This window comes from Prunus dulcis, chromosome 4, assembly GCF_902201215.1.
Source record: "Prunus dulcis chromosome 4, ALMONDv2, whole genome shotgun sequence".
Lineage (NCBI taxonomy): Eukaryota > Viridiplantae > Streptophyta > Magnoliopsida > Rosales > Rosaceae > Prunus > Prunus dulcis.
This window is the reverse complement of record NC_047653.1, coordinates 18312610-18325923: the sequence shown is the minus strand read 5'-3', so window position 1 is coordinate 18325923 and position 13314 is coordinate 18312610. Positions and strand designations below refer to the sequence as shown.

Below are 13314 nucleotides of genomic sequence, written 5' to 3'. Positions count from 1 at the left end.
AATCCCGGAAGGACAATCCTTTAATATGTCAATGATACAGGTGCACGCCTAATGCGTAGCAAATTATATGGGTTAAAGTCCTAGAAATTAATTGACAAGTATGTATTAATCTGTGGCATGCCTGCAGCATGGCAGATATATGGGTTCTAAACGTTCCAACCCCCTAAATGGAGATTATCCATGCCCTATTGTAAAATAACGCTCCATTGGAGGTTATGATCCACATTATCACATGATTCATCTTATAAGATATGTCTGTCTGGAAAGAGACAATAAAAGCCCCTTGAAGTGGCTTGGGTACCCAAAAGCAAAGAAATGCTTATAATTGATGCATGCGCATGCACATAAGAATGGTGGGATCATGAATTGATGAATGACAAATTTTGATTTTGGAGTAGCTACTCAAATCATCAATGGGCTGTGTTGATTGGAACCACGTTCAATTATTAAATGTCAACAATATCATTGGCCAAAATGGAATAAGGCAATTCCATTATAGATGAGAATGAACGTGAAAGAACAAACCCACAGTACGAACCCCAAAAGATGTTAATACTGAAAGTTATACTTGGGTGTTCGGAATAAAAGGGAATATACCTACTTTGTATGACACAATGTTTCTGGCAGAAACAAGGAATGTTGGGGTTTCTCCATATTTACAGATTCAATTGTGCCCCCTTATTGCACATTTACGGAGACCAACATGTTATCTTTAAGGGTTATTAAATGCACGGAGCATATCACCAAAAGTGATTCCCTAAAGATGTATAAATAGCAGGGTTAAAGCTATATAATGTGTCATAAAGTTTAATCGCTTAAACAAAATCCCTGAAAGGATTGCAATTGCGTGAAGCAAGTCCCTAAAGGACATGTGCCTGAAGCATAAAACCTGTACTAAATACTAATATGCATAAATTGCCTCAGTGAGTACATTGATTATAATATGTTTGCAACATATTAAAACTCCTGAAGAGTTCAAGAAATATTTGTCTCGGCCTAAAGATTGAGCATTATGCCAACGAGATTCTTGCTTATACTAAGAAAGTATTGAAGCATTTTTATGTGGGTTAACCGTTTGGCACTTAAATATTTTTTCAGAAGTATACTGGACTGGACATTGTATTTTCCAGATAGAGCTCAACTTCATCACCATTTTTTGGGATGATGTAAGGCATATTTGATACTATCTCTGCATAACACCATATACGAGCATATTTTTTCAAGTGAACTTACTAATAGCCCGAAATTTGTTGGGTATGCGGATTCTGAAAATTTCTAAGGTCGCCTACTGGAAAAAGTTAGTCATGAAGATTTCAAGGCGAGATATTCTTCAGGGGAAACATCTAACAATATTACAAGATTGACTCACAGAAGCAATGCCAGCTATTATATTCAGAAAATGATCAACAATTTGGCTTAAAGATATTTTGCCAAGCATTAGGAGGGAGCGTACTGTCAATAAAGATCTTCACACACTATAATCTTTTTCCTTCGTCCAGGTTTTTATCCCACTGAGTTTTTCTTGACAAGGTTTTAACGAGGCAGTGTTGCACGTGTGTCAATATACACAGAAGTTTATGTTATACATGATTATGTACTCTTTTTTCCTTCGACCAGTTTTTGTCCCACTGAGTTTTTACTAGCAAGGTTTTTAATGAGGCATATCCCACACATGGTGGTCCCCAAGGGGGAGTGTTGTAAAATGATGAAAGTGGAGCCCACATGTCGAAAGGAAACTTCCTACACCTTTAGATGCTTTCCTTTCCCTAGCCAAGGCCTTTGCCTATAAAATAAGGTATCCTCCTTATATGTAATATACAGAACAAAAGATTGAATGAAAACATCAGAACATCATTCCTATTGCTATTTGAATTCTCTAAATTCTCTCCACAATCTCTTTAGTTTTATAACATTCATTAACTATTTCATAATTAATTGACTTTAAGTACATACTACTAACACATACATGATCCATTGCACATATCACTTTAGTTAGACTAGACCCATTTGGACATTTTTGATCATTTGGTCAATTTATGGTAATTTTGTGTTTGTCTTTGGGCTTGTTTTAAACATTAAGCAAATAGGCAAGTTTGGGCCAATAAGAGTGTATGAATCCACGTAGACTACCTTAACATGCTAATCGAGCATAAATCCGTTATAATTAGTTAAAAAAAACATATATTGCATGAAGACATGCAAATGGGATTTGATTGGATTCAATTAAATCGAAATTAAGATAAGACATTTCACCTTTCCTTACCCCAAGTGATCTGGGATTGTGTCACCATCCCATGGTCTCATAGAATCCGCATTTAGAGAAGGTGTGAAATAACTTCTTCAACTTCATCTTTGCTCAGCTTCAAATTGAGATGCTGAAAGTATATAAAGCATTGTTACTTGAAGGATTTCATTCATGAAATCCTTCAAAAAAAGGTGATCCAGTTTAATTTTGTTTTCTTTGATAAGGAGATATATTGCTAAATTAATTAGTTTCTTTATGACAAAATTGATTGATGTTGGGTTACTATCACAGTTAAAAAGGAAAATGAAAAGAAATTATGTTTCAAGAATGTTTTGAGGTCGCTTTTCTTCCAGTACTCATCATCCAGTGAGTACATGTACCCATGCCGCTATTTCAAAAAACCTTGTGGTCTGGGCAAATTCAGACTTTGGTGATATAATTATCATTAAAAACATGACCCAAAACCCAAAATAGAAGAAGTTGAAATTAATGGATGTAGGGTAACTAATTAATCCGGTTACGCATCCTTGTTCTATCAACAAAAAAATAAAATAAAAATTTGTATCTATATTGAAATGTGGCAAAAAAAATAAAATTATATCCTAGTAAAATTAAAAAGATTAAAGTCAACATTCTTTGTATGGTCATCCATGTGTGCATGTACTATCGGTTGTGACAGTCATTGTTGCTTGCCCAATGAATGGACATGTGTCACACTTTTATTGGATGTAAAACGGGTATTATGAAAATGAAACCTAATTACTATTATACTCCCCCCTCCCTTTACCTAGTTTCTTCTACACACTTCTTTTCCTCTTCATGCCCTAAGGTCCTGTTTGGTTTGCGGAAAAGATTCCCATGTATTTCCCAATTGATGGGAATAGAAGATTCATTTCCTATGTTTGGTAATTTTGGGAAAGTAACAAGGAAATACCACTTTATTTCCTTTCACATGTTTGGTTTTGTATAGGAATGTAAAACAAAGTTTGTTTAATTTTCCAATTATACCAATACGAAATCAAATAAAAAAAAAAGAATGCATTTAATGATATATTGTAATTCTAAATTGTTAATGGGAACAAAATGGTCATGAAAAATGTGCATTTAATGTTGGCTCATTTTTCCAAACTTTCCCATGAGAAGGAAAACAAAACCTAAGGGAGGAGGGGGAACCATGTGCTAAGCAGCCATTTTCCATGTGTTAGGCAACTATTTCTCATGCATGGACTTACCGAACATGGGAAAGCAATTGATTTCCTACTAAGTCTCTTTTCCCATGAGCCAAACGAAGTTAAATACAAAAATCGGTAAGAGTTAGAGAGCTAGAGTTGTAGTGAGAAATTTCTAGGGTTTTTCTCTTCTTGATGGGAAATTTAGGAACATGAATTAATGAAATATGTTTTGGAATTATTATGAACATGAATGTAATGAAATATGGATTGGAATTGTTATGAGATTGAAAAAAATTGGGTATAATTGGAGTATTTTTAAGATTTCCATTCCTATTTATTTTACACACTATTTTACTTTAAATTTGGGCTTAAAAGTTTCAGTGTGAAAAAAAAAAAAAAAAAAGGCCAATATCAAATCGGTTAATTGACTGGGTTGGTTAAAAAAAGAGAATTGAACAAATATTGTAGTCAACCCAAATTGGACCAACCTAACACATTTTGTTAACCGACATTTTTGGTTCGAAACCCATTTGGTTCGTTTTCGGTTTGACTTGATCGACTCAATTTTAATTTAGGATTTGGGCAAACAGATTAAATCAGTTCGGTATTAAGTTTTGAGCCAAAACAGAACCAACCGAAACTGAGCCTAGATCCAATAGTGTTCGAGATTTATTGGAGTTTGTATGAGACTACGACGTCGTATCGTATTCCCCTGTGGAGCTTGAACGCTTTATCTTTCTTGTTCTCTCGCGTCCGTGTGTAGATCTCAAAAAGCTAACAGAACCCTCTCCCTTCCTCTCGTTTTCGAAATTCCAATTTCCCGCCTTCTCTTCTCTCAGTCTCACACTCTCGCGCAGAGAGGTAGGAACCTACCATTCAGTCTTCTTCATTTTCCCTTATCATTTTCCTCGGCTCTTCGTTCTTCATCATCGTCATCCGCCATAATTTATTGCTATTAGGGTTAGGGCTTTCACTTTTGAGAGGCAAAAGGATTGCAACCGCCGTTGACCCTTTTGCAAATTACTGTAAGATCCCCCTCCATTTTGCAAACTACTACGCATTACTGTTTTTCTGCATTTTTAGTTTTCTCAAATTTTGCTCGCAGATGGAGGCTCTCTACTCGAAACTCTACGATACGTACATGAAACTCAAGGTGTTCTGTGCTCTTTCCCATTTATTTCCTTTTTCTCTGTGCTCCTTTTTATTTTTTTTATTTTTTTTGCTTAATCAGTTAATTGAATATTAAGTTTTGGTCAGGAAAATTTGAGGAGAACGAAATGGAAAGTAAATTTTTGTTTTTCTTTCTTTGTTGTGTATTTCTCAGTTTTGAGTTGATGTTAAACATATTCAGAAGGAGCTACACATCTCCATTTTTTTAAAATTAGATTTTTCTGTTTAATCTAATCTATTGTAGCAGCCTTTTTTCTCTCTAATTGTTAGTTGTTGTTATGCTGTTTCAGTCGAAGAAATGGTCGGAGTTGGATAATGTTAATAAAGATCAAGAAGTAAAGTTCATGGATTATATCTCGGGTATGTATTTCTTCACCTTAGAATTCGTTATAATCGTTGCATTTGATCTTCTTTTTAACATGAGCATTTGCCGTCGCTGCAACTAATGCTCAAACTTTATTCTTCACTCTGACCCAACTTTGTTGTTTATTTTCTCGGTTGCAGCTGCGGAGCAGGTAATCCAACAATTGAAATCTGAAAATGAGAGGTTGCTTTCACGAGTTAAAGATCTGACAAGTGAAGTGGCTTCTATTAGGCATGCATTTCTAAGTTCCATTGGATTTTCAATTTGTCAACATTTACAGTAGCCTTCATAACAGGCTTTTAAAGCATATGTGACATTGATTGCAGGTCCGCCAAAGATGAACAATGTATTGAGTACCAGGAGCTTTTAATGGAAGAGAACAGGAAGAGTAAGATATCACTGGTCTGCTTAATTATGATGCCTGTATCATCTGGATCCTTGAGTTTCTTCCTCTGTTCTGGGGATGAATTTTATAGGAATTATCTATTCATGTAAAATATAGATTGTGATCTTGGTGAAGCCTATATTTTTCCTTCTGATAAGAACTAACATACATTAATTATAGGTGTTTGGAAAATCCATGAAAATAGTTTTTGCATATATTTGTTTGAAAGATATAATAAAGAAAATATTGTTTTTATTATTAAACATGTTGAACTCTTGTGCTCAAATTCTTGTTATACTTGCAACTTGCAAATTATTAGGGTTCAACATGTTTTGACACATTTACACATGAAGAACGTCATTTTTATCTTATTCATTTATTAAGTTGCTCTTTCCTTAGGCCAAATTGTTTTAATAATTTGTTGGTTGACTCTTCCTGTTTCTTCTAAAAATCTTGACTAGCATTATTAAATTTGAGCACAAAGCCATTCCTATGCCCTTCTGCACTTGAAGATTTGGCACTAGGAACTATTCTTGGTAAATGTATTCAACACTGATCAGCATGTGCATAGCGTTGCTTAACATGTATGAACTTCTGTTTGCTTCTCCCAAGCTGTGATGATCATTCATACCTTTTTCTTTTTTTGATGGCTCAAATTTTTGGCAGATGAAGAACTTTCTGAAGAAGTAGCGAGGCTTCGAAATCTGCAACAGGTGGGAAATTTTAGCAGACTGAAGGATAGCAAAACAGACAATGGAGGAGTGTGTACACCTGCTAGTGGTCAAGTACCAGAAGAAGCAGGCAATCGGTCACAGAGAAGAAAGACACATAAACGTAGGAGGCAATCCTTGTCTGAGACAGAGGATATAGTTATGCCTTCTAGCAGTCTTCAAGATGATGAAATCCTAAGAGAATCTGAAAAGGACTTGCACAAGGGAGCCGTGCCTAGTGGGTCTCTTATAAATGTTCAACAGGTATCTGATAATCCCATTGAAGTATATATTTTGAGCAGAAACTTATTGGCTCCTCCTCCTTCTCTGACTAATGTTTTTTTTTTTTTCAGCCACAATGCTGTAGAGCTATTGAAAGACCAGGTATGTGTCTCCGTTTCTCAAAACTGAGGTTACTGCTATTTTACTTGTTCATATGGTGTTGGGGTTATTTTATGTGTTATGTCTTGTTTCAAGGTGGCGATGTTAACCCAACTGGCCAAGCTAACTGCCTCTTTCAAGTGCTTGTTGAGTATCTGGTGGATTTAAAGTTCTCAACTGTTAGTCAAACTGAAGAAATATGCATTTCAGCTGTGCATCAATCAAGTGGTAATTCCTATAATCTTAATCTTCATTTTAGTTTGAAATTTTTCCTCAAATGTGTTTTTCTGTTTTACTCTGCTAACTTGTTTTGTCGTTTTCTTTATTTCCTCTGATTCCCTATAGTAAGGTCCAAGATTCTTTCTCCTTTATTTTAAAGGGTGACAGTATAGCCAAAGGGTCACTTATAGAATTGAATCATGAAATGTAACTGCCTAGGGTTAGTTGAACACTTCTGAGAGGCAACACAAACAGTGAGATATTAGAGTTGAGTTAAAGCAACTAGCGAACCAAGCCACTGGCAGGCTACTCAGGCTTGGCTTGTTACTAATGCAATCAAGCTTGAAAATTGTTTAGGATTAGATGTGCTTGTGAGACAACGTAAGGGCAGACGATGTCTTAGAAACTATCAGTAGGGGTCTTATCCACCATTTTACAGCTTTAGAATTAAACAATTCTGATTTTTTACATTGCCAGTTGAACCTACTACCTGATGAACATTAATGCAACACAAAGCCACTAGTCAATGGACCAACGCTTTTTAATTAAACAATTCTTCCACCCATGGAATTTAGAAAGATAAAATGATGTAAAACTCTTTGTTATTAATGAAACTAAACCCGCTCATTATCAATGGGAAAAATGGCTTCAAGATTAAAGAAACTGTAGGCTTAGTTTCTCGACAAGATTACAATTGAATATCAGATGTAGGGTTGTATTGGAAAGGTCTGTGTATATGTTCTAAAATTTGACATAACCTCCTATGCTCCTATAGTTGTGCAAAATGATATGTGAAAATATTGAAAAATCAAATTTCAACAGGTACAGGTTTCATGCAGTTAAAGTGCGTTTAGACAATCCAAATATAGAATTTTTTTTTTTTTTTGGGTATCCGATGTTTTCCATTTTCAGAATTCATCATTCAAAAACGTACTACCAAATGCATTTTAGAATTGTTCCTGTATCTGAAAAGCAAACAGATGTTTTCGAAAATGTAACCAAACAAGCCTTTAGCTTCTTGTTTATTTTGTAATTAGTTTGTATTCTGGATGTTCCCTTCTTCAAATTGGCAGGAAATCAAAATGCCAAAAAGAATAAAAAATTTCTCTATTGATGGACTCATATGATTGAATCCATGTGTAATGCTGACACTCATACCTACTTCTTGGAATCTATGATGATTTGGATTGCTTGACACCTAGCATTGATAAAAAGAATTCATTCATATACACAGAAGTTTCATTGTTTATGGGAATGAAGCTTGCATTATACACTGTGTGCTTGCACAGCAATAACAGTGAAACAAGTAGTCCACAGAAGGATTATCCATAATCCTCTAGAACTTACTAACAGTCCAACTAACGACAATACATCTAAAAGCACAAGACCCTTAAGATTTCACAAATGATTCAAGTTACTTCCACCCTTCCAAAACCACATTAAGGAAACAGAACGGAATAGGGTTTGAATTTCACCAAGTGCAATTTGATGTTTTTCCTAATATATGTTGCTTCATCTATTTTGAGTCATCTTTAAGACCTGGGTAATGTTTTGTACCGGAAGAACTGTCTACTCTTACTTGTACATGTCTGTGTTGTGAAACTAAGGCAGTATGCTGTGCATTTTTTTTACTAGTGTCGTTTGTGGTTTGTGGTGAGTAACGTAGCATATACTCTCTTTAATTATTTTCTCATCTGAAGCACTATAATTAGGGTTTATTCTTGAACTATCAGAGTCACAGCCTTCTCTAGTATTTTGCATCCATTTGGCATTTTCGGTTGTGCATGAGTTTGAAATTAGATATTAAAAACTTCTATTACATTTCTGTGTGTGAGCTTGAAAATGTAGGGTTTCGCAACTTAATCCACTGAATTAGGCTTTGGTCGCTGTCTCAGATGCACCGATACGTCAGTTTGGAGGGGTATGCTCGTATCGGATCTATGTTGCACCGATACGGATACGGGTACGGCGATACAATACGATACAATACGCCGATACGGTAAATCTCCAAAAAATAGGATACGGGTACGGCACCGATACGACGATTAAAATAATATATATATTTAAAAATAATATAACTAGAAAATTTGAAAATTGATATTTCACCAATAATAATTTCAAAACATTAACAAAACACATAACTTCATTCAAATCTCCATAAACAAAGCAAAAATTAACCAAAACACACAAAATACAAGTATCCATAAACAAAGCACAAATTAAAACATTAGAAATCACTTCTCAAAGCTCTAACTTCATTCATCATGGGTAAATATGATGCCTTCTAAGTTCGATTCATCAAGAGAGAGGTTTGCAATCTCAAGCACTCTGGCATTTTCCAAATCCATGGAATCAAATGCATCGCCTCCAACATCCCACATATGAGTTTCCCCTTCTTTAGCTGCCTGCTGGGTGCGAGCGACGGCTCCTTCTACGGCGGCGCTGGGTACGAGCGAAGGCTCCTTCTCCTTCTTCTTCTTCTTCTTCTTCTTCTTCTTTCTTCTCTTTTGTTTGGCCTCTGTTCTGTTGAAATGAAACCCCAAAAACCTAGCCTCTCGACAGACAGCAATCTGAAATTATAGTTTGTGTTTTTATATTTTAACCCCAAATGTTTAGAAACTTTCAAAATCACCCCCAAAGTCTGTAAATATTTTCGTTTTTACCCCCAGACGTATCGATGCCGTATTGCGATCCAGACGTATCGATGCCGTATTGCGATCGTATCGGGACCGTATCGAGGACGTATCGAGAAGTCAACATGCCATATAAGTCAACGATATGCCACGTGGCGTATCGGAGCCGTATCGTATTGGAGCCGTATCCGATACGAGCATACCCCTCCAAATTGACGTATCGATGCATGAGTATCGGATATGGCTCCGATACGATACGGCACTGATACGTATCCGATATGCCACGTGGCGTATCGTTGACTTATATGGCATGTTGACTTCTCGATATGGATCTGATACGGCATCGATACGTCTGGGGTAAAAACAAAAATATTTGCAGACTTTGGGGGTGATTTTGAAAGTTTCTAAACATTTGGGGTTAAAATGTAAAAACACAAACTATAATTTCAGATTGCTGTCTGTCGAGAGGCTAGGTTTTTGGGGTTTCATTTCAACAGAACAGAGGCCAAACAAAAGAGAAGAAGGAGCTGTCGCTCGCACCCAGCGCCGCCGCAGAAGGAGCTGTCGCTCGCACCCAGCAGGCAGCTAAAGAAGGGGAAACTCATATGTGGGATGTTGGAGGCGATGCATTTGATTCCATGGATTTGGAAAATGCCGGAGTGCTTGAGATTGCAAACCTCTCTCTTGATGAACCGGACTTAGAAGGCATCATATTTACCCATGATGAATGAAGTTAGAGCTTTGAGAAGTGATTTCTAATGTTTTAATTTGTGCTTTGTTTATGGATACTTGTATTTTGTGTGTTTTGGTTAATTTTTGCTTTGTTTATGGAGATTTGAATGAAGTTATGTGTTTTGAGATTATTATTGGTGAAATATCAATTTTCTAGTTATATTATTTTTAAATATATATATTATTTTAATCGCCGTATCCTATTTTTTGGAGATTTGCCGTATCGGTGCAACATAGGTCGCTGTATATCAGTGCCCGGCTCAAGGCAGGTTACTAAAAAGAAAGTACTAAAACTTAATCAATTGTTAGGACTTTCAACACTGAAAGTTGGTTTATCTTTTTCTGAGGGATTGGCCTTGACAGGTTATGGGTTATGAAATCACGTTTCTACATCTTTTCCTGTTTTTATTAATTCTTTTTCAACTTGAATGGATTTCATTGTCTCAAGAATTAGTTGTTGCATATCAAAATTTGATGATTATATATGGTTCTGACAGGTTACTCCTTCAATCTTACATGGGTGAATAGAGCTGGTGTAAAGGAACCAGAACTTCTGTACCGCGTCTTATCCTTGGGGACATTTGAAAGGGTTGCACCAGAATGGATGAAGGATGCCATAATGTTCAGCACAACCATGTGCCCTAAATTCTTTGATAGGTTATCCCGAGTTGTCAAGCTGCACGCATAGCCACCCCCTTTCTGTTCCTCTTTTTCTTAACAGGTTGGTGACTGGATTTCTGTTTCTGACAGTGAGTGTGAGATTATAACTTACTGCTTCTGGGCTATATATACCAGGGAACTGATTACTTAGTCTCATGTAGCACTTGTAAAGTGAAAATCTCCTTGTAAAGGAATTTGATGCCATTAGTTTGCAACCTTTGTTTTGAGGAAAAATTTATGTTAAAATTATGATTTTGTCCCATGATCCTCTTGAATATATGAATAATTCTGCAGCAAGGTTTGAGTAAAATCTAGTCTGTTTTGGAACCGGTATCCTTGTTGATACCTTGCAGTCTTTTTTGTCCGGAGTTCTATCGTGAATAGGTAGTTGCTTCTTTGTCAGAAATCTTAGCTTCCGTTGATCGTAGGTTGACTTATAAGATCTATGCTCAACTGCCACAAATGATGTATGTATGCTGCTGCCTACCGAGGCTTAAGTTCTTGTTTCTTCAACGGGCTGTGCGTCTAGTCATGTATTGTTTTTTTTAGGACAAAGGGATATTATATTATCGAGGAGAAAGCAAACACATTCCCAAAAATTGGACAAAGCGTAAGGGTTTTGGTCGGACTAACTAGTAGCCTACCCTCTTACAGGAAACATTACTCATGAGTCAAATCCACATGAGTCAAATCCACAAAAACTAGAGATCGGGAGGTTCGTCAAACCAATATATATGTAAATCAAATCTCCCAAAGTGATATATATTGACACTATATTACCGAAAATCAAATCAGATTGGGATGGATCAAAATGCCATGCAACTAATATTTAATTCTCACTCCCTTCAACTTTAGTTCTCAACAATGGATGCACAGTGAGAAAGATCCAAACATTTTGCAGGGAAAACTACGTCAAAATGTCTGCATTAACCTGTTCGGCCACATTCTTAGGTATTGTGTATCACTTTTTTTAAAAAAAAATTAAAAAAAGGGGTTAATTACAATTTTGGTCATTGCACTTTTAACTTTTCGATTTTAGTCATCACATTTTGCATCATTAACAAATCAAGTCCAATTGGGAATTTCTTCAGTTAAGACGCACGCGGTGCATTTGTGCAGGGGTATTATTACCCTTTTGCCTCAGCCCCTTAATCAAAAACCATTGTCGCGGCCGATTTCTTCCCAAAAAATTTTTTAGGGTTCTGGAATTTGGGGAAAAGGGTAGTTGATTTTGATGTATATGGTTTGATATCATCCAATTGGTGAAGATTTGATAGGCGAAGTCACGATTTGAAAGGGAATCATCAATTTCAGGTAGGAATTCATCCTTTTTTGGGGTAATTTCTTGTCTAATTTGGTTATATGTTGATTTCAGTTTCTAAATTTCCCTATTTCTTGTTTTTTTTTTTTCTAAATATCTCAGTTCTTACAATTAGCTATGTTTCTTGTAGTTTGCAGATGTCTACTTCATCTTCTCATGGATTGATGTGCCCTTTATATGAAGCTGAAATGAAATTACTTCCATGAACTACAGAAGAACATTACAACAAATATTTCTGGAAGTGTACAAGGAAATATGTAAGGCATGGTTTTGGATCAGTTTTATTTTATGATATGGATGTTGTGGCTATGCAAAGTGGTTGTATGATGTAGGGAGGTGTTGGATGCAAAGGTTTCATATGGTGTGATAATGTTGACAATACAAAAGGGAGGAAAAAAACATCTTTAAAGACTTGCAACGGATGGAAAACAATGGTAGCAAGGACGTGGTGTTTCAATCTATGCAGCTACAAGTTGGAGATGTTTTGAATTTGCTGAAAGGAATAAAAGAGATGTTGTTGATCATTTATATCTTGATTGCTGTTAATGTGGTTTTCAATTTAGTTATTAAAAAAAAAAGAAAAAAAAAAAGAGGTGCTTAGATGGTGCTTCAATTTGGATAAAGACATGTTTTGATTGTAACATTCTGATCAAAATTTGGGGAAAGACATGTCTCAAACGTTGTAAATTTCTAGTCATGAAATGAAAACATTTAGCTCTTGTTTTGGTTGTTACATTCTTTGACTCAAATAAAATGAAATGGAATGGAAACATACAAATGGTATAGTACACAAACCAATATACACATGTTGTTGTACACAAACTTGGCTAGGATTCACAAAATAAACTAAAATGCAATGTCCTTAGAAGCAATATACACATGCTGCAGTACACTACACTGACTTTTCCATGGTTCATAAAATAAGGCAAAATACAACACTGTAGAAGCAATATACACATGTTGTAGTACACAAACTTGGTGTTTTTTTTTTTCTTTTTTTTTGGGTCAAGACACAAACTTGGTCATGGTTCACAAAATAAGTCAAAACATATATCTTGAATTATATCAGTCTACATCAAAAAGCCCCATCTATTTAAAAATCAAGTCTTCTGCTTCTTTGGAATAGGAACGTCGTGCTTTCTAGTAGATGCCTTTCCTGGTGGTTTCTATGGAGTAGAATTTCTAGTTTACCTTAGTCCACTAGAAGCATATGCATTCTGACTTTGAGCATAAGCATGTGGAGGAATGGGTGGCCTCATCCTAGTTGTAGCAGAAGTAGGTGTGATGAAAGTTCCACCTCTAGGACCTGTGTGCATGGTATT

The 13314-nt window shown here is 35.8% G+C and overlaps 1 protein-coding gene across 1 annotated transcript; it reads left to right on the top strand.

Moving 5' to 3' along the window:
* The first annotated feature begins 4073 nt into the window (after positions 1-4073).
* On the top strand, positions 4074-10981 carry LOC117626725. Its single transcript, XM_034358543.1, has 9 exons — positions 4074-4442; positions 4523-4570; positions 4878-4947; positions 5092-5182; positions 5278-5339; positions 6003-6310; positions 6400-6430; positions 6524-6655; positions 10509-10981. Exons 2-9 carry the CDS (start codon positions 4523-4525, stop codon positions 10697-10699), a joined length of 933 nt encoding a protein of 310 aa, XP_034214434.1. The 5' UTR covers positions 4074-4442; the 3' UTR covers positions 10700-10981.
* The last annotated feature ends 2333 nt before the right edge of the window (positions 10982-13314 follow it).